Source organism: Hylobates moloch, unplaced genomic scaffold, assembly GCF_009828535.3.
Source record: "Hylobates moloch isolate HMO894 unplaced genomic scaffold, HMol_V3 SCAFFOLD_9, whole genome shotgun sequence".
Taxonomy (NCBI): Eukaryota; Metazoa; Chordata; class Mammalia; order Primates; family Hylobatidae; genus Hylobates; species Hylobates moloch.
This window is the reverse complement of record NW_026652284.1, coordinates 121,122,594-121,145,220: the sequence shown is the minus strand read 5'-3', so window position 1 is coordinate 121,145,220 and position 22,627 is coordinate 121,122,594. Positions and strand designations below refer to the sequence as shown.

General features: G+C 39.8%; 1 protein-coding gene across 20 annotated transcripts in view; it reads left to right on the top strand.

Moving 5' to 3' along the window:
* The window catches only part of PTK2 (protein tyrosine kinase 2), a 350,940-nt gene that overhangs the window by 190,162 nt on the left and 138,151 nt on the right, over positions 1–22,627 (top strand). For all 20 annotated transcript variants that reach the window (XM_058444064.1, XM_058444062.1, XM_058444063.1 and 17 more), the window contains 4 exons: positions 4,600–4,707; positions 7,670–7,787; positions 16,929–16,959; positions 20,781–20,833. In XM_058444064.1, coding sequence (XP_058300047.1) covers positions 4,600–4,707; positions 7,670–7,787; positions 16,929–16,959; positions 20,781–20,833 — 310 coding nt within the window. The remainder of the gene's footprint in view (positions 1–4,599; positions 4,708–7,669; positions 7,788–16,928; positions 16,960–20,780; positions 20,834–22,627) is intronic.

Genomic DNA, 22,627 nt, shown 5'->3' with positions numbered 1-22,627 from the left:
CCTGTCTTACCTGTTCATGGTAATTCTTCAGCTCTGCCCACTCTTTCCTGTAGCAGCAGACATTTCTAATATACTGGATCGTTCCTGTCAGCGTAGAAAAATGTATAGTTTCTCCCATCCTAAAATGCTGTCTTTTAGCCCTGTGTCCCTCTCTCTCCCTGGTACCTCATGTTTTCCTGTCATTTATTGCAAAACTTCTTGACAGATTACCTAACTGCATTGTCTTTAATTCTTCCCACTCCCTCTTCAACCTGCTTCAACCAGGCCTTTCCTGCCTACTACCATTACACCACCACCGTCCACCCGCCAATGCCTGGCCGAGGATAACAGTGATCCTCCTGTAGATAAGCCCACTGGGTACTTCTGAGCCCTTATCTACTTTACTTGACTTCTCTAGTGCTGTCCAACAGCAATATGATGCAAGCCTCATAGGTAATTTAAAATTTTCTAGTAACCACATTTAAAAAGGTAAAAAGATAGGTGAAATTAATTTTAATGTATTTTATTTGATCCAGTATATCCAGTGTATCATCATTTCAAGATATAATCAGTGTAAGAATTCTTGAGACTTTATCTTATTTTTATCATTCCAAGTTTTTGAAATCTGGCATGCATTGTACCCTAACAGCATATCTCAGCCTGGAGGAGCCACATACCACTGGGTGCTCCATAGCTGTGTGTGGCTTCCTGCCACCAATTGAACAGCACATCTCAGATTCTCCTCCTCAAGTGCCCTTTCCCTCTCTTTTTGCCCTTGTAATGACCACTTACATGCCTATCTTAAGTGTTACCTTAGTCAGTTTGCATATATATTGTGTGCAACTGCCTCGTGCTAGGTGGTAGGCTAGATTCTGGTGGTGCAGTACTGTATCTGAATGTAATATACCTAGTCTTAAGCTCTTGTTGCCCAAGTCTTATTCTCTTTTTCGCAGTGAAACTTTTTCTGAGGCTCTATTTCCTCCCTCCTCTCCTTTCCAATAAATTAGATATTTTTATACAGCACCGTGTATTGCTTTGTTACAGTCCTTATCCCAGTTGTAATGGTTTACTTGTGTAATGTTTGTTTAACGTCTGGATTCATGTTATATCCTTGTTTGCTGCTGTGTATCTGATACTTGGAACACAGTCTACACCTAATAACTTCTCATACTTCATTCACTTACATGCCAGGCATGGCCTTGCTTCCTTGTAATCTGGTGGTGGACGAGGTAGACATGATACTCTCATCCTCGTGGGGCTTTCCTTCTAGTTATAAAATAGAATATAAGAAAGAAAATAAGCAATATAAATAATGTGATTGTGCTAAAGGGCTATAGTAGGGTGGCGTGAGAGAGAGTATCTGAGTGTTTGATTTAGAGTAGGTGGGCGGTGCCAGCCCCTCTTAACCCTGTTCTCTTTATAACAGGTGTTTTAAATTATCTTTTGCTATCCTGAAATTAAAATTACAGAGCATGTTATTCCCCTACTCAAATAAATTTTTTAAATCTCTATCAATATCTTAAAGTTCAGCACAATACATTGGAAGGCACTATAGTCAGATGCACCTACTTAGTAATGACTTTTAATTTGAGGGAGGACAATCAGAAGTCACTCCATACAGTGGTGTAGGAAAGTGACAGGGAAAAGTTATGTGACTGACCTTGGGGAATAATGCCAGAGTGAGGCAGAAAAACAGTTTTAAAAAATATAATTTCCATAACCTAGATGTCTTACTGTGCCTTATAATTTTTTTTTAATTATGAGATAGCAATAGCAAGGACTAATTGAGATAGTATTCCTCATTTCATGTGTCACCACCAACATAATGATGTTCAGCTCTCGGTCTGTTGGAAGGAGCCTCCGACATCCTCTGTTACATACGTGCATGCAGTAGCTACAGATGCAAACTGTTAGAGGTGCATTGTGTCACTGACCAAAATAACTATAGCAAGTCTTGCCCTTGGTGGTGTCATTCTCCAAAACGGTGAGGAACTCTGAATAAAACTTCAAAAACAGCATAATAAAGGATTCCCTTGCATTACGCGTAAGTTGCATTCCTGGAAAATTCAATGCAGAGCATACTTTATGGTTTTAAACAGACTTTGTTTCTAGAGTCAGATTTTTCACTGACATAAATACACACCAGGACATTTGAAAGCCATCGAGGATGCAGGACAATTTTTTATTGTGCAGGAATTACCCATGCTTCATGTGACATCTAGCAGCCTTGGTTATAAAAACAACCCACCCCCTGAAATCGTTCTACCCCAGCGAAACTAGAGCACATATCATCAAGACAAGATCATGGCAGTAAGTTAGGTCAGAGAGGCAGGCAGGGGTCAAATCATGTAGACAGTTTGCTCATAGAAATCATGCTATGTGAATCATGCAAGTTATGATGCTTTGTATTGTACCTTTTTAAGCAGAGGAATGATATGATCTGGCTTTCAGGTAGGGACATTATATCGTAGCATGGATGAAGGGAAACCAGTTAGGAAAAATGGCAGGACTCTAAGCAGAATATCATATGGTAGCCTGGACTATAGTGACAACTGTGAAGATGGGAAGTAAAAACATAAATTCTGGATGTTTGGGGCTGAAGTTCTCAGGACTTCAATTGTGGAGAGTTGGATAATGGGGAAAGGGAGAAGAATCAATGAGAATGCCTTTTTTTTTTTTTTGGCTCAGGAATCTTGTTGAATATTATCCTTTTTTTTTTCTTTTTTTTTTTTGAGACAGAATTTTGCTCTGTCCAGAGTGTAATGGCATGATCTCAGCTCACTGCAACCTCTGACTCCCTGGTTCAAGTGATTCTTCTGCCTCAGCCTCCTGAGTAGCTGTGATTACAGGCACATGCCACCATGCCCAGCTAATTTTTGTATTTTTAGTAGAGACGGGGTTTCACCATGTTGGCCAAGATGGTCTCAATCTCCTGACCTCATGAGCCACCCGCCTCAGCCTACCAAAGTGCTGGGATTATAGGCGTGAGCCACCGCGCCCAGCCACATATGATGCTTTTTATTGAAGTCAGGAAGCCTGGAGGAAGAACATGTTTTGAGAGAGTACCCTTTGAACTATGTTGTTAGTAATCTCTCGCAGACATCCGTGTGGCAATATGATGTAAGGAGTTGGATGCATGAGTCTGAGTTCCAGGGAGATGTCAGGGCTGGAGATGGTACTTAACGCCCCAGGACTGTATGGTATTCGTTTTGCCATGGCACAACTAGGGGGAATAACAGGGCCCACCGAGCACAGAGCCCTGCAGCCCTTTCACATTTATAGATTGAGTAGGGGAGAAGCCAGTAAAAAGAACTGGGAAAGAGAGACCAGTGAGGTGGAAGAAACCCCAAAAGGGGAGGATGTCCCAGAGAATAAGTGGGAAGAATATGCAGAGGGGCTGTGGGACATGCTATGAGAAGCCTAGGACCAGAGAATGGAGGGTTGCCTGTGGCCTCCTGGGGAAAGGCAGGAGCCCCGCAAAACACATGTCCCTACAAACAGCACAGGAAGATGCTTTGTTGGGAAGGGCAGCTGAGTGTGAATCTCTTTCTGAACAATTCCAACTCAGTTCTAGTGGCATCATCTGTTCTCCATGGAATGGGAAGGGACATTAGCTGACAGAGTGGCCTTAACCAAGGAAATTGTTTTGAAGAAATGTATAGGAATCATCACATGCAAAGTGATCATCCTCATGAGATGCTAGAAGGATGGAAGATACATGTATCTTCTATATGTATTTTTTTGAGGAAGGGTCTCACTGAGTTGCCCAAGCTAGAGTGCAGTGGCAGAGACTCAGCCTCCTGAGTAGCTGAGTCTACAGGCACAGACAACCATGCCTGGTTAATTTTTTTTTTGGTAGAGAAAGGGTCTCACTATGTTGCCCAGGCTGCTTGAACTCCTGGCCTCAAGGGGTCATCCCACCTCAGCCCCTCAAAGTGCTGTGATTATGGATGTGAGCCATTGCTCCCAACTCTATTTTTTTTTCTTTTTAAGAAGGAGAATGTTTATTAATTTGTGCAGCAGTAATAGAAGGAAAAAAAAAAAAGCAGCAGCAAAGGTTTGTGCTACTTAGGAAAATGACGATAGACTCTCCTGGCATGTCTTAAGAGCTTATTCTGTATTGGGAAGGGCCCTTTGGATACCTACTGTCTCCCTATCTACAGAACTCCAGTTAGTTTTAGAACTTACTCTAGCCCAGGGTGCCTGGGGAGTAATCCCAGATCCCTCTTTCTTTGGGAATGGGAGTAGAATGTTCTCTTTGACTAAGAATTCCGTAAGATTCCTCCCAGGCTGGCAAACGAGTCAGGCCAAAGGTTGCTTCAACTTCCCTCCCTCCTTTATCTTCTGTTCTCTCTCGGTGGTAACTGTACTCTTACTCATCCAACTCATGTATGGGTCTCCTCAGCACATCACAGAGAGCAGACCTGGACCTGACCTTGAAGTGCAGGAGACAGTCTCATGGCTGCTCCTCTGGGGCAGCTTGGAGAATCTGTTTTTTTCCCCAGACCTCCAGTCTTAGGGAGGATGTCTTCAGGACGAGGATTTCACAGAACATTTACAGACTCTGTGAAATGAGTTTTTTATCTGTAGTCTAAAGATTTTTACCTTTCCTTTTTATAGCCCACACATCTTGCTGACTTCACTCAAGTGCAAACCATTCAGTATTCAAACAGTGAAGACAAGGACAGAAAAGGAATGCTACAACTAAAAATAGCAGGTGCACCCGAGGTAAGGAACTGTTACATTCATCATTAAGGGATAATGGTTAAATAGGGATGTTTTAGAACTATTGATTTTTTTATGAAAAGGATGATGTTTTCACGGATCATCAGAATCACCACTTTCTTATATATAGAAAGGGTTACATTACAAACAATAATGATTAAATGTCCCCAAGAATAGGACAGAAGACAGACTTAAAAATCATCTAAGAATGTTATTGTAAAGATAATGATGATTAAAGATTATCATCAAGCCAGGCACGGTGGCCCACACCTGTAATCCCAGCACTTTGGGAGGCCAAGGCAGGCGTATCACTTGAGGCCAGGGTTCACATGGTGAAACCCTGTCTCTATTAAAAATACAAAGATAAGCCAGGCATGGTGGTGCACACCTGTAATCCCAGCTACTTGCGAGGCTGAGGCACAAGAATCTCTTGAACCCTGGAGGCAGAGGTTGCAGTGAGCCGAGATGACACAATTGCACTCCATCCAGCCTGGGTGACAGAGCAAGACTGTGTCTCAAAAAAAAAAAAAAAAAAAAGATTGTCATCAAGTACCAAGGAAATTAACTTCTTGGAATTATATGTACAGTCATGTTTTGCTTAACAACAGATACGTTCAGAGAAATGCCTAATTCCCTGATTTCTTTGTTGTGCAAACATCACAGACTGTTCTTACACAAACCTAAGATGGTTGTAGCCTACTGTACACCTAGGCTATACAATATAGCCTGTTGACCCTAAGCTACAAACCTGTCTAGCATGCTACTATACTGAATACTTTAGGCAATTGTAACACAATGGTATTCGTATCTCTAAATATATGTAAACATAGAAAAGGCACAATAAAAATACAGTATAGAAGATAAAAAATGGTACACCTGTATAGAGCCCTTACCATGAATGGAGCTTGCAGGATTGGAAGCTGCTGTGGGTGAGTCAGTGAAGGGTGAATGTGAAGATCTATGACATTACTATGCATTACTGTAGACTATAAACACTGTACACACCATATACTTAAATTTATTTTTAAAACCTTTTTCAGTAGTAAATAAACATTAGCTTACTGTAACTTTTATATTTTATAAACTGATTTTTTTCAGCCTTTTTGACTCATGTAATAACAATTAGTTTTAAATATACTATACAGCTGTACAAAAATATTTTCTTTTTTTACATACTTATTCTGTAAGCTTTTTTCTAGTTTTAAAATGATTTTCTGTGTTTTTTACTTTTTAAACTTTTTTTGTTAAAAAGTAAGACACAAACATACACACTAGCCTAGGCCTACACAGGGTCAGGAGTGTCCATATCACCATCTTCTACCTCCACATCTTGTCCCACTGGGAGGTCTTCGGGGGCAGTAACACACATGAAGCTGTCATCTCCTATGAGAACAGTGCCACTTTCTGGAATACTTCCTAGAAGCCCTGCCCGAGGCTGTTTTACAATTAACTATTTTTTAAAAAAATAAGTAGAAGTACACTCTAATTTAAAAAAAATAATAAATACATAAACCAGTAACATAGTCATTATCCAATATTATGTGCTGTACATAATTGTATGTGCTATACTTTTATAAGACTGGCAGCACCGTTTTTTTTTTACACCAACTTCACCACAAACATAAGCATTACAACTTCAGGGTGGCTACGGCATACCCAGCAAAAGGAATTCTTAGCTCCATTATATAAATCTTATGGAACCACCGTTGTATATGCAGACCATCATTGACCAAAATGTTGTTATGTGGTGCATTGACTATATATACTGTAAACTGAGTTAATTTCCACACTGTGTTGTCCATTATATTCTCTGGGTAGAAAATATGTGATGATAATAATTATTATTATATGATTATAATAATTATAACAGCAGCAGTACCTGATACTGGGCACATGCTACCTGTGGTTCTTTACGCAGAAGCCAAGAGAAGCTGTGTCATTTTCACAACCAAGGAAGTAGATACTTTGATATACTTTGGTTAACCCCATTCTGTAGCTGAGGAAACTGAGGCATAAGAGGGTGGCCACATCAAGTAATTGGCAGAGATGGGGTTCATACCCAAACAGTCTGGATCCGAAGCCTATGTTCTTAATCAACAGGCAACAGTGATTTAAAACAAGTGGCATGAGAAAGAGCCATTTGGCAAATACTACCTAATGTGGTCCTTTCTGCAAGATGGACAAAATACACTTGTGTATGGAAGGATCTGGACAGTCTGGTGGCACACACGTTTGTGCTGGTGTGTAAAGCATGTTTTTTGAAGCTCATCTGTTTCCAAATCAGCACACCAGGATTCTTTGGTCTGTTACAGCCAGTTCTCTGGGTAGCTTTATTTGCAGCACTCCTCACTTAGGCTGATGCCTCATCACTCTTCTGCCCTGTGATTCTGTGAGTTTGGTGACATCTGAGGGCTCTAGGAACTCTTGTTGATTCTGGAGATTAAACAAATATTACCAAACAATATCAAATTTTACATTGGAAAGAGAATGATTTCTAAGCCCTTGGGCAGAACATGCTATATGTGCTAAAAATAATGAAAGTTTAATAATTTTCTTTTACATAAGAAATTATGATGGATGGTTGATAAAAAATTTACTCCACATTAGTTTCGGATAGAAGTCATACTTTAACTTACTGATTGTCTAAATTCTTCCCTTAACTGGAGTATGCCAGAGGGGCCAGACACTCTGAAGGAAAATACTTTTTTCATCTCTTTTTATTCTAGAAAGTGAGCCCCAGTTTAAGTGATTTTTCTGTTTTCATCTGGGTTTGCGTTTGTCACATATTCTAGGAATAATGTCCTTAAATATCAGATTTCCTTTCTCAAATCTTATGACAAATCTTGTTTCATTCCCACTTTTCTCTGTTTTCAAGTGTATAGAGATGTCTGATGTCATAGCACAGCTGTCCTTTGCTTACTGGGAAGAACAATAAAGTCTGTTTTCTTGATCTTTTCTCCTTTAGCCTCTGACAGTGACGGCACCATCCCTAACCATTGCGGAGAATATGGCTGACCTAATAGATGGGTACTGCCGGCTGGTGAATGGAGCCTCGCAGTCATTTATCATCAGACCCCAGAAAGGTGAGGTGCTGTTTCTAAGCATTTCCAATTGCATTTCTACCAACTATTTAGCTGTGCTTGCCCCTAACAGCCTGTTATCCTCTTTTAGGTAACTGTAAAAATGAAGACCAAATGAATAATTCAGCTCAGTATAATCTGAGTACTTATTTTTCTAGGGATGGTGATCCATTTCACACCTTCCACAAGCCAAGAGCTGGGTTTGAATAGAGCCTAAAAAAACATTGTCTGTGTTTTGAGCTACCTACTTAGAGGATTTTCTAAATTACCATTACTATTTTTAAATACATTAGTATTTTTAAACTTTTGGGTTTAAATAAAATTCTGGGTTTAAAAAAGGAATCCATTGTAACTCACTATAAATAAAGTATCCTTTCTATTTTTTCTTATATATCTCAAAAACTTAGAGCATTCGAAGAAGAAAATACAGTCTAAGTCATGATGTTAAAAAATCAAAGATTAGAATGAATAAATATCCTAGAAACGTCACTATAAAAACGATGTGGAGTTTTTGCAAGCATATAATGAGGAATGCTTTTGAGGATTTGGATTTCTGAAAGAATCAAATGAAAATATTCCCAGCAGGATAATAGCATACATAGTGTGAAGCAGGAAAAGACTGAGTTTGGGAATTATGGGACTTAAGTTCAAATCATGAGTCCTCTGTGACACCATCTATAAATTACTTTTCTGAGCCTCAGTTCTGTCATCTATCAAACATGAAGAACAGTAACTGTCTTCTATGGTATTAGGAGGATAAAGGACTTATTTATTTATAGGCTTGGAACTATGCCTGGCACACTTGATGCTCATAGATTTTAGTTATATTGTTGTTCCTGTCGTTGCTACTGGTTTAGTCTGATCTTGACACTGTATTAGCCTAGACTTTGAGATACCTCATCTGTAAAAGAATGATACCTACTTTGTAGGGTTGTTAGACACGTCCCAAAGAGTAACTATAAAGCAGCTCACACTGTGGAAGTGGGGACTCTGAATGTGGGTTTTGTCCTTATTGCCAAGACCCCTTCTAGCACTCACCTCAGTGACTAGGATGATCATAGAGGAAAAAAAAATCCTGAAGTGCTGTGTGGTGTGTGTTCAAGTCAGCAGAATTGTATTAAACAGTGATGAGAATAGAGAAAACGCCAAAGCTCAAGTGAAGCAGATAGAAACGCAGAGGATCCAGCCTTGCCCAGCAGGGAAGTGCTCTGTTTACAAAGCAGTTTGAGGAAGGGATGGTGTTTGCATGGAAGGTACATGTGTGTGTTGTGTGTTTTATAGAGAGGAGTCGTTGGACCCTTTATTCATATATCTCAAAAGAGGTAACTGATGGTGCTGTGCCCTGAAAACAGCAGCTGAAGCCATGAGCCTTCACTAAGTAAACATAAATCTGTGTGATTCCAGGACATGGCTTTTCTAGAGGAAAAGTGTTTTCCCACAATGATCACACCAATAAGGCCTATTCATATATTTTTCCTAAGTTTTCTTTGTATAAAATAGATTAATGAAGTTGCTTTCAGAAATCTCTAAAGTTACTCTCAGTTAAAGCCTTTGCAGCTATAGGTCTTGATTTTTCACTTTGTGCTTTATTTTTTATTTTTATTTTTGACATTTTCTTCTTCCAGTGTCACACTTTATACTTTAAACAGGAGTATATGCCTTACAAATATTATTTAAATGTTTTCAGATAATTTCTTTACAAAAAGATAGTAATTTAGGAAAAATGTTAAATGTAATAGATTGCCCATTTCCTTTTTAGTAAATAATTTTTCATCTTTTATCTTCAGTTTACCAAAAGGTCCTTGACATACACATTTAAAAATAACATTCGGATGTCAGGCATTAAATGAGCCTTCCATGTTTAAAACGTAAACATCTTCCTGTGTTGTTTTCACTATTAGCTAGCGTTTTTTGCTCTCTAGGGAGAAACATTTTGATATCAAACATGAAATGCGATGCTTTTTAAGCTCTTTGTTCATATGAAAAGAGCATTAATGAAAATGCTTGTCATGAAAAGCTAGATAGGGCATTGGTTGTTTCCAATTTTATATTGTCTTTATAAAATGAATTTTTTTTTTTTTTTTTTTTTTTGGCTGGCACCGTTCCTCTTTCAGTATGTCACCTGCCCCAGGATGTGCAAGAACAGGAACAGTAATCAGGCAACTCCAGAGTAGAACAAAGCCAGCTAAGTAGAGAGGTGATGTGCTTCAGTGTGAGATAAATATAACCAACTAGAAGAGGCAAACAAATCAGGAGCTTATAAATGCTGCCTAATGCAATCATTTCATTTTCTGTGTCTCTGATTTCAACAGGCTTTATTGGGGTTGGAGGAGGCAGATAGGGAGAGATTAGTCAACAGATATAAAGTTACAGTTAGATAGGAGGAATAAGTTCTGGTGTTCTATTGTACAGTAGAGTGACTATAGTTAACAATAATGCATTGTAGATTTCATTTTTTAATTTGTATTTTTTGAGACAGGGTGTCACTCTGTCGCCCAAGCTGAAGTGCAGTGGCGTGACCGCTGCTGGACCTCCTGGGCTCAAGCAATCCTCCCACCTTAGTCTCCCCAGTAGCTGGGACTACAAGTGTGTACCACCATGCTCAGTTAATTTTTTGTATTTTTTTATGGAGACAGGGTTTTGCCATGCTGCCCAGGCTGGTCTAGAACTCCTGGGCTCAAGTGATATGCCCATCTCAGCTTCCCGAAGTGTTGAAATTACAGGCATGAGCCACTGCACCTGGCCTGTACATTTCAAAATAGCTAGAAGAGAGAATTTTGAATGTTCTCACTACAAAGAAATAATAAAGGTATGAAGTGATGCATATGCTAAGTATCCTGATTTAATTATTACACAATGTACATCCGTGTTGAAACATCACACCATACCTCATTAACATGTCAAGTAGAAAAAAATTTTAAAGATATAAGGAAAACAAACATAAAAACTTTATGAAAAGTATTGCCCAATGGTTTTATGAAAGAAGATGGTAAGAAGTAATTATTTCCAGCCTTCAGTTCAGGCATGAGCAACTGGAGAGGAAGTATTTTTGTTTTGTTTTGTTTTGTTTTGTTTTGTTTTATGCTTTTATTTTTCCGTGATTACAAACACAACTGAATATCAAATGCACAAAGTAAGAATTATACGGGGAAAGAAAATCAGATACGTTCATATATATATCACCTTTTCAAGGCTATTTCCATCCAGAATAACCTTGGTTTGCCAGGGCCAATAGAAAGAAGTCACAAAATCGCCTTTAGTCAGATTTGTGTGTGTTTGCTTTCTTCTGTAATTCCAATACCTCCACCATCAACGACTTGAGATAGCTGCCAAGGTGTTACATAATCAGTGCCAGTGTCTTCATTCATTCTACAATGAAGGCTGTCACTTCACACTTGGAAGGTTGCACAGCGGCCAGGCAGACGCGCTCCTCACTTCCCAGATGGGGCAGCCCGGCAGAGGTGCTCCTCACTTCCCAGACGGGGCGGCCGGGCAGAGGCGCTCCTCACTTCCCAGACGGGGCGGCCGGGCAGAGGCGCTCCTCACTTCCTAGACAGGATGGTGGCCGGGCAGAGGCGCTCCTCACTTCCGAAACGGGGCAGCCAGGCAAAGACGCTCCTCACTTCCTAGACAGGGTGGCGGCCGGGCAGAGGCGCTCCTCACTTCCGAAACGGGGCAGCCAGGCAGAGGCGCTCCTCACTTCCTAGACGGGGTGGCGGCCGGGCAGAGGCTCTCCTCACTTCCCAGATGGGGCGGCCAGGCAGAGGCGCTCCTCACATCCCAGACGATGGGTGGCCAGGCAGAGACGCTCCTCACTTAAAATGAATTATTAAACTTGATAATTTTCTTATTCTCAATCATAGCATGTTTATGTATTATATAACTATTTCATCATAGATCCCTAAGGTGAAGATATATTGCCTAGTTAAAATAATATTAAAGTCAAACACCTTTAGTGGATTGTAGTCAGAAGTACATGTGGACACAGCACATGTACATTTTTTAATTGAGATTTTTTAAGAGTTCAAATGTTAAACATGTTTCTACAACTCTACCGTTTTCCTGGAAACATTCTTTAAATAATAATTATATATGCCCATCTGTCTTCTCTAGATCATAAACTACTTATACATGCATACATGTATATGCATAACATAGCATGACAGTAATAAGTGATCAGTACATTCTACATGTGAACTGGATGTGCCCAGATGTATTTAGTTAGTTCTTTGATCTACCATAGTTACTTTGGATTTATAGAGTGCTTTTAAAAGGGATGTTACCTTGTTATAGTGGCTCAGATGTTGTAATTCCAGCTACACAGGAGAATCCCTGAGGCCAGGAATCTGAGACCATCCTGGGCCACATAGCAAGACTGTATCTAAAAAAAAGAGTTAATTTAAAAAAATAAAAATAAAAGATGATTTTACTGGGGAGAACATAGTAAGAGCCACAAGCCAAATTGTCCTGGACTGCATTCCACCACAGTCTGCATAACCTTGGCCCTTACTGTAGGGCATTATCTAACCTACACCTTACCTGAAAGAAAGTATACAAACAATTTTGCAGTGTTAGTAAAATTCTTTAGTAACATTTTTTCAGAGGAAAGTGTATAGTGTAATACAGATTTGTAATTACATAATTTTAAGTAGGTTTTCTAAGTATAGAATGATGGTGAATACTGTACATATCAAGGGAAGGAGTGAATGCTTCTAAGCATGACATAAATTCCGGAAGATATAAAATTGTTACATTTAATTGCGTAATTAAAACACTTATGTGCTGCCAAAGCGAGCACAATTACATAATTAAAACGTTTCGTTTAGTACAAGGTAACATTTAAAGCTATGATGGCAGAGGGGAAAATATCTATGACACATATAATAAATAATTAAAATTTCTCATTTTTCAAGTGTTCTTCCAGCTCATTTAGTAAAAGACAGCCTAGTATAAAAAAGAGGAATGTACACACAAATGTCCAGTGAATATATGGATACAGTGATATATTTCATTTTATATTTATTACATTGATTAAAGAAACCTGATAACCACCATTGGCAAGACTTCTGGAGAATGCACTCTCATGATTGTGTCACTGTAAATTGGCACATTTTCAGAAGACACTTTAGGAATACTCTGCCCATTTGTCTGCCTCCTGGAAATCAGTCATACAAACCACTGACCTGAGAAGGATGTTCATTATTGCATTGTTTATAATAGCAAAAAAATGAGCAAAAATTAGTAAATGAGGGAGTATGCATACATGATGTAATACTATGCAGCTGTTTAAAAAAAAGCTCTATTAATGTATTAAAAACCTACATGTAAATGTGTGTGTGTGTGTGTGTCTATCTCCAAACTTTTGTATTTGTAAGCATTAAAATGTCTGGTAAGTTAAGTCACCAATTTCAGTTAATGATTACTTCTAAGAAGAATGGAAGTACATTTGAACAAAAACATTAACTCCCAGAATTAGACATTTTAGGTAGTGAGTCCTTAGGGTTTTCTTAAATGCTGCTTCTACTGATGGTGTCTGTTGCCATTTTTCTGTATTCCATTACTCTCTTTATAAAAATATTCTCTCAGAATCCTTCTTTTGTTTATCTCCTTCTTTACAGCTGCCTTTCTACCCATGCCCAGCTACTTAGGGAGTCTCCTGTTAGGCAAAAATATAATAATGGATTCCTTTTTCTTTCAGGAAATAGAAATTTCAACAGAGTACAAACAGAAATCACACTAATGTGTCATTTGAAAGGCTATATTATTAACAATTTGGGTGTGAGTAAGGTGGTGGTGCTGGTGGTGGGAGGTGGTCGTGTTCATGGGATAATAAACTTAATTATCAGGCCTTTTCAGTTACTCTAAATTTGGTCTTCCTGGTGTGACTTGATTATTTTGCTTGAAATAGATGTTCAAAATGTTAACAAGTGATGGCTTGCAGTTTGGCTTGAATGTATATATACAGTGTTAAGCCTCACAACTATCTGCAAATTAGAAGAATTAAACAGTTTTTCAGAAAGAGTAACACGGGGTCCTAGGTTGATTTCTTTCTTTCTTTACCAAACAGTGGTCGGAGAGTCTCCCGAGTGCCAGTACTCTGCTAGATATTAGGGATGCCTTTGGGCAGCTTAAGTCTTACCGTAACCTTAGGCAGGTTAAATAGTCTGTAGAGAAGTATATGTGGCAAATGCTCTGTGGATGCAACAGAAACATAGAGGATGCCACTCAGTGCAAACTGAGGTATTCCAGGAAGGGCTCTCTGCCGGAAATAAAACTTGAATTGAGCTTTGAAATATTGAGGAATGTTTCTACCTGAATGAAGGAAGAGCAGCTTTCAAGGCACGTGTGGTATGTTCAGGGGAATACAATGTGCAGTAGTATAGAATCAGGGAATAGTGACAAGTAATACTGAAAGGGCAGACTGGCCAGAGCAAACACTGCATGCTTTCGACATGTACTTGTTGAGCTCCTACCGTTTTCCAGGCACAGTTCTAGGATAGAGGATGTAGCAGCAAACAAAACAGACAAGGTTGTGCATGCATGGAAATTTCATGTAGGTGAGGACATACGTGCGATAAACAGTAAATTAATAGGGAAAATAAATACTGTAGCATATCATATATCAAATGGTGTTGAGCTATATCGAGAAAAATAAGACAGGGAAGAACGTAAGGGATACAATTTTAAGTAAGGTTGTCAGGGAATGTCTCACTGAGAGAGTCGCACCTGAAGGGGTGGAAAACAGAACCTACGAGGATATCTGGCTATTCCCTATTAAAGGCTAGGGAGTGCTAGGAAGCATGCCTGGAACAGCAGAGACCCAGGTCACTAGAATGCCTAGGGGGGTGATCCCAGGGCTGGTGGTTGGTCAGGATGTAAAGGCATTGTAAGGGCTTTGGCTTGTACTCAAGTGATTTGGGAAGCCATTGGAGGGTGTGAAGAGAGGAGTAATGTGATCTGGTTTATGTTCTAGAATAAGTACTCTGGCTGCAGTGCTGAGAATAGACCATGGTAGGTCAGCCTGGGTACAGATAAAGTAGAGGGACCAATCAGGAGGCTGTTACTATGATGCAGGCAAGTGATGTTTGGGTCAGGGGTTCTGGAATGACAGTGACAAGTAAGAGGACTTTGGATAGAGTTGGACAGTAAAGCCTTGCATTTGCTGCACTGGGTATGGATTGGGGAGCAGCGAGGCCCTGTGATGACTGCTGATTCCACCTGAACAATGGGAAGTATGCAGGTGCACCCACCAGGACTCAGTTCTGAATATCAGCAAGTCCCAGCAACCTTCAGACATCCAGAGGGAGGTGTCAGGTAGACAACCATATGTAGAAGTTCAGGTCAGGGGAGAGGTCCAAGCTAGAGGTATGCGTTTGGAGCTGCAAAGTGTGGGTGGTATTTGACGCTGTGAAACTGTATGAGGTTACCAAGGAAATGAAGTTAAGAGATACAGGTGTGAGCACTGGGTTCTCTAATCTTCATCAGGCCAGGGAGATAAGGAAGAACCAATAAAGAAGACGAAGAAGAGGTGCCCTGAGAGGACAGAAGAAAACCAAGAGAATACAGTACAAGATTTGGGAGGCCCAGGGTGGGAAGCTCTCACAAGGACAGAGTGATTAGCTGTGTTAAGTGCTAACTGTCAGTGAACAATTGGGCTTAGCAAGGCAGATGTCGTTGGAGATGTTCAAAAAGTATTTTCTGTGTATGGGGGTGGGGGGGGAACTGATTAGAATGAATTCAAGGGCAAATGTAAGGAGAGGAACTGTGGGCAGCAAGTGTGACTACACGAGTGGTGTTACCAAGGAGCTGCCTAGAAGGGCACCAGAGTGGTGAGTGGTAGATGGGTGCCTCCTCAGCCTCCCATACCACCCCACAGACACAGTACAAAGATGACAGCCAGAGCAGTGTTTGTGTGCTGAGAGAAGTGAAGCAGTGCTTTGTAAATTAAGCCGGGGTGTTTAAATCTCATCCTGAAAGTTTTTGAGAGACACCAAAATGTTAAGCATAATAACTTGCTTGATTGATGAATTTGTAATTTGGGAAGATTATTCTTTTTTTTTTTTTTTTTTTTTTTTTTTTGTTTGAGACGGAGTCTTGCTCTGTCGCCCAGGCTGTAGTGCAGTGGCGCAATCTCGGCTCGCTGCAAGCTCCGCCTCCCGGGTTCACACCATTCTCCTGCCTCAGCCTCTCCGAGTAGCTGGGACTACAGGCGCCCGCCACCATGCCCAGCTAATTTTTTTTTGTATTTTTAGTAGAGACAGGGTTTCACCGTGGTCTCGATCTCCTGACCTCGTGATCCACCCGCCTCGGCCTCCCAAAGTGCTGGGATTACAAGCATGAGCCACCGCGCCCGGCCTGGGAAGATTATTCTGAAATAATTTAGCTCAGATGGATTAGAAGACAGGACCAATTGGGGGTGTTACATTAATTCAGATTAAAGAGTTAAACCAGGGAGGACTCCATGTTTTCTTGGTTTGCAAAATGAAGGCCGCGGGAAAGAAAGCGTCTCCCTCACCATTGAACAAAGTCCTCAACTTCACTGTGGTCAGGCCGGCACGAGCCAGTCACTGTGTCCCGCTCAGCAAAAAGGGAGCTCACCCTGAACTGTGGTAGGTAGCTGCCTGGCTCACCTTCCAGCCAGCTGTGTGCACAGCTCCTTTGGGTGACAGCTCCAGGACTTGGCTTCTCTCATACATTCATTCTGTTGGCAGCCACGCACGTCTGTAGAATTGTTTCCCTTCTTTTTCGCTGTGCTTCCTGCACAGGTTTTTCTGTTGTTACTAGTGAGTAGTTTTATGAAAGTGCAAAATGCCTGGTCCTTTGACAAGGAGTGTTGACTAATCATAAGAAACCCTTCATCTTTTAGTCTCCTGCGAACGAAGTCTTTTACCAACTTAGCATCTTAGTTCTTTATTATGATTAGGCAGTACCCTTTAAACAATTGTATCTAATACTCAGTTTATGTGTGTTATAAATATTGAAAATAAAACCATGAGAACCTAAGGTAGACAGTGTAGCAACTTTCTTTAAAGGGTCATTGCTGGAATACCAGTATAGGCCTCATCCTTCCTCCCTGATTCTAGGCACCGTCTTTTCAAAAGGAGTAAAAAGAGCCTTATACATCTCTTTTCTTCTTCCCTACAGAAGGTGAACGGGCTTTGCCATCGATACCAAAGTAAGTACTGCTTTTTTTGTACTGTTATTTTGTTTTGTTGGAAAGTTTAAGGAAATTTCTATGCTTTATTATTCATTTTCCTAAAAAAATTAAATTCAATATACATGATCAAGGAACTAGGAAACAATTCTAGAAAGAAATCAAGTCAGTTTTAAATTTTATTAAGTATTTAGGCTTCATCAGAAAGTTTTAATTTTTCCTTTAAGTTCTGTGGGGGAGCTAAAGAATAATCATAATGTTGAGAACCTGTTGTTAAACATTTGCTTCATATGTTATTGCTAATCTTTACAAGAACCTGAAAATATGTGGTTTTCTGGCTATTTTACAAGTATGAAAATTAAAGAGAAAAAATTTATGTTAATTTTCTTGTTTATTTCCTGAATTTTATAGTGGGCGTGTTGATCTACAAAATTAAAAGAATCAAATAGTAATACCAAAAGAACTTAACATAATTTTATATTCTCAGCCAATTTGCTAGGAACTGGGGACTAAGATATGAATGTTAAAATCTAGACAATCAGATACACAGGTAAACACACAGTTATAGCTGTGTGATAAGTGCTTTCAGAGATATTTGCACTTTCCAAGACATTGAAGAAGAACAGTGAGCCTAAGAGGCCACTGGAATAGAGAGGGTAAGGCCTGGGTTTTGTTCTGTCCCTCTCCTTCTTCTCCATAGCCAGTCCATTACTATTTCCTCCAGTTCCATGTTCTAAATGGATCCATCTGCTTCACCGCCCTTCCCACTGTGTCTCCCCCGTGTTTAGCTATCTGGGCTACCCAAGTACACTTCTGTGTTGGGGGTCCCCAAGATCTAGGAGTCACAGGACTCAGCTATGATGTATTACAGCAAATGGGTACAAAGCAGAATCAGCAAAGGACGAAGGCGCATGGCGTGAAGTCCAGGGAAAACCATATTCAAGCTTCCAAGGGTCCCTTCCCAATGGAGGCCACAAGACACTCTGAATTCCCCAGCAATGGATTGTGACAACCTGTGTGAAATGTTGCCTACTGAGAAAGCTCATTAGAGACTTGGTGCCCAGGGTTTTTATTGGGGGTTCTTTTTACATGCACTCTGTGCCTGGCATGCATCCAAATACCAGACTCCTAGAAGGAAAGCAAGAGTTCAGCATAAACCACATTTTTTGTACAAACATTTTAGGCATAGTGTACCATACCTGTCAGGGGATGGTGGCAACTCTGTGAAAATCCAAGTTCCCAGATACCAGGCAAGGGACAATCATGTAAGGTCAGTCACAGGCCTGCTACATTAACTCTTTTCTGTGTACTTCTACTAAATCAGTCTCTGTCCAGTTTTGCTCCTTAGCCTATCTGTGCTCTGTGCTACAGCTTGAGGAAGCTTTCCTAATTAAATATCTTACATGACCTACTTTTGCTCTTAGGATACTTTGCAATATTCTTAACCTAGTTTGCAGGAGCCCATGTGATCGTTTCCTGCTCACTTCTCTAACCTTGGTTTTTGTCACTCTTCATACTATTCTTCAGGTACATTGAACTTTTTTTCAATTCCAGGAGCAAACATCCTTTCTTTTCCCTGAAGGCCTTTGCCAGTATTCTGTCTTTACATGATCCACTCTTCTTCCAACCCCCTTTTCGTTACTAAGCCTAACTCATCTTCTCGGTCTCATTCTACATCACTTCCTGTAGAAACCTCATTGACCCGCCACCAAGCCAGGAGAGCATCCCCATCATGTTTTCCTGTAATAATTTCTAGTTATTAATTACCAGAGTCCTAAACATGGGCTTTTAACTTGTCTACCCTCCCCGGGCAACCTGGCAAGTTACCGACAGCCAGGGTCATATGCAGTACTGTGGGCCTCACACAGGCAAGGTCTGCACGTGGCTAGTGCACCTGTAGCTTTGGACAGTGCACTCTATAGCATCAGCAGTGTCTGATAGAGGTTCATTTGGGGTCATATCAGGGCAGGAACTAATGTTTATTTAGAGTACCTTTAGTTGTGGGAAGTTAAGGGATAATTTTGGGATTAAAATCAAAGCTGGGCAATGTGGCGCGTTCCTGTGGTTCTGAGGCTGAGGCAGGAGGATCACTGAAGCCGGGGGGTTTGAGGCTGTGGTGTACTATGATCATGCCTGTGAATAGCAACCACACTCTGGTCTGGGTGACTTTGTGAGACTCCACCCCATTTCTTAAAACACAGACATGCACACACATAGAGGAATCATGAACATAGGTATGAAAGTGAATGAGGAAGGTAGTACATTAGAAGTGTTAACAGATAAAGGAAACTAAATAAATGAAGCAAGCTTTACAAGAGTGGAATTTCCACAAACCTTATAGCAGCAGGACACCATTATTGCTATTGATCAGATAAGAGCTGAAATCCAAGCTATTGTGAGAAAGTTGCTTAGCAACAGCATACATAATTGTGGTGCAGACAAGGGAAAACCCCAGTGTTTTGGCAACAGAACAAGGAAGGAAATGATGTAATTTACTGATTTAAAATGTGTGTCCTCTGACTGCCCAGTAAATATAGTTCAAAGATAAGTTGTGATAAATCATGTAGCTGCAATGGAAGAGAAAGTAATGAGTTGTTAGAAAACAACTTTGATTAAATTTTTATACTAAAGATATAAAATTTCAAATATTTGGAGAATTCTGTAAAAGGAACACAAGTCTGTGGCTGTTTGCTGTGATTATTATAGAGACTATACAATTTCACATTAAATGATTGTAGTGCTTCAAAATGATGTACAAGTTGAGCATTTCTAATCTGGAACTTCAAAGTTCAAAATGCTCCAAAATTGGAAACTTTTTGAGGACCAACATGTTGCAGCAAGTGGAAACTTCCACACCTGACCTCATGTGACCTCATGTGTAACAGGTTGCAGTCAAATATTTGTTTCATGCACAAAGTTATTTAAAATATTGTATGAAATTACTTTCGGGTTACATGTATAAGGTGTATATGAAACATAAACAGATTTCACGTTTAGACTTGGGTCCTATCCCTAGATTCCTCATTATGTATGTGCAGACATTCCAAAATCCAAAAAATCTGAAATTTTAAGCACGCTTGTTCCAAGTATTGTAGATAAGAGATATTCAACCTATACTGTTTTAAGTGTCAGTATTTCATCTGGAAAAGGTTTTCTTTTATAAAAAGACCAGGTAACTTTGACATCTAAAGACTGTGTGGCTCCTTTTTTCCCTGTGTTTTGTGCTTTCCGAAAATTTTTTACTAATTTTTTAAACGGCACCAAGACTTTTGGCCAAAATTTTATTTTTTGTGGGTAAATATGTAAAACTAGTGTTAAACCATTTCATGAAGCAAGTAGCAAGATACATTGAGATTACTTTTTTAAGTATGTAGGTAATAGTACATATTAATGTATTTCTTGATAATTTTTTACATGCCATAAATTTAAGAAGGACCAGTCATACTGTAGTATTTCATATTATGTTTTAGAGAGCAAAATCCACTTCCAGGTGTATGGTTTTTTCTCATAACTTTGGGGCAATCCTTTACTGTGTAGCATTTAAATTTACATTTTTATTTAACCCGTTCATACCAGATTAAATTGTGTTGCATTGTTTTAAATTATTGTCAAGAGTATCTTTCTCAGAACAGTTGAACATTCCTTCAGTTGTGTATTTTAATTTCTGATCTTTAAAGCATTAAAGTAGCCTGGCTATTTTAATAATAGAATCCAATTTTTAAAGAAATCACGTATCTAAAATTTTGTCTTCCTCATCCAAGTCAGTTCCCTACTTGATGAGGCCGAGTTGCGGGGTCCTGGGGAAATTGCAGGGCTTACAGCTTCGCTCTTGTCTGTCACAGGTTGGCCAACAGCGAAAAGCAAGGCATGCGAACACACGCCGTCTCTGTGTCAGGTAAGGGGCTCTAGGTAGCAGACCTTGAAAAGCACTGTCATGGGTAAGACGATCATAGATGTCTATTTTTAGTATAATTGCTTCATTCTAGTATAGCTTATGAAAATAAGCATTCTCGCTATCCAAATTTGCATAATTTTACCATCATTAAATAGTTTTAAGTATGGCTTATAGGTTGTTTTTTTTTTTTTAGATGAGACATAGGTAAAAATGCCAGATCACTCAGCAAGTTATATAGAATTCCAAATTATTTTTGGGTTTTAATAGCATGTTAATCATATCCAGAATGAAGTTGCCATTATACTTTATCTTTGCAATTCAGTAAAATATACTTTGCATGTTTATTTTTTGAAGTTCAGGAAATGTGAAACATTTTAAAACAATTTTTGTCTTTCACAATATGGTGTTTGAATATTGCTTTTTAAAAAATATAGTTAAGATACTGGCATGAGCATTGTCTTAACTATGTGCTGGTGCAGTTAAGTGTGTTGTACTTTCCTTGGTATGTTTCAAAACAGATATGCCTTTTTTCCCATTAAAAAATGTGGGAAATAAAGGAAAGGGGGAGGATGAGAAAGCATCTTCTATGGGCCCATTTGATATCTTAAAATACATATACCATCTGTATATGCACATATATACATACATAACCATATACACACATATATAACTTGTTCTTATATATGTGCATACATATATGTTACATTTCTGAAATAATAGTTTCCTTTTAACTTTAGCATCTCACTTAGAAAAGACCCAATTCCTGTTTATTTTGAATCAGTTTTTTTTGAGACAGAGTCTCACTCTGTCACCCAGGCTGGAGTGCAGTGGCACAATTTCAGCTCACTGCAACCTCTGCCTCCCAGGTTCAAGCAATTCCCCTGCCTCAGCCTCCCAAGTAGCTGGGATTACAGGCGCCCACCACCACTTTTGTATTTTTAGTAGAGACAGGGTTTTGCCATATTGGCCAGGCTGGTCTCAAACTCCTGACCTCATGATCCGCCTGCCTCAGCCTCCCAAAGTGCCGGGATTATAAGTGTGAGCCACCGGGCCTGGCTTCCTTGTTTGTTTTTTTTTAATTGTGCACAAATGTCCCATAAGCCCTTCCTCAAGAAGTATTTTTGCTTGTATTTGTACACTTGGCAAAGATACTCAATAAAGGTGAATAATGTGTTATACTGTCAAAGTACTACTGCTTGAGAAATCATTGCTCACTTCCTAATTAAGTAGAGAGAAGGTTGGAATGCTAGAGCTGGTCTTAATGGAAGCTTCGGGGTTGCCACCATGTCCTCAGGTAAACAGGTAATCATCCTTATAAGCTTAATCGTGACTTCATGGAGTAGTCCTAGTTTCCAGTAGTGACACTGGGGCGTTAAACAGCACTCAGCATTTGCATTTGTTCAGTCTGTAGTGCGTACAGAGAACTGGCAAACTTGCCAGGCCCTCACGGAGTTTGTAATCTAGTTGGAGAGAGAAAGACCACCACACATGCTACAGTCATAGGAGTTTGGAGGAGGGAGCAACTGCTGGGCATCAAAGGATGTTCTGCAGGATGTTCTGTAGAGTAGGTGAGATTTGAGCAGGGCTTTGAATAACTCACAGGCCCTTTGGTCCATCTTCTTGCCAAACTGTAAAGCAGCTTTTGGGATGAGCCCGGGGAACTGCCCTTTTGGTGCTTGCTACACACTGTCTCCACAGTCTCCCCAAGCTTGATCAAGAGAGAAGGGAAGTGTTCCATTATGTTAATAAGGACTATTCCTGGCATCTGTCTTTGGGTAACGAAGTAATGAAATA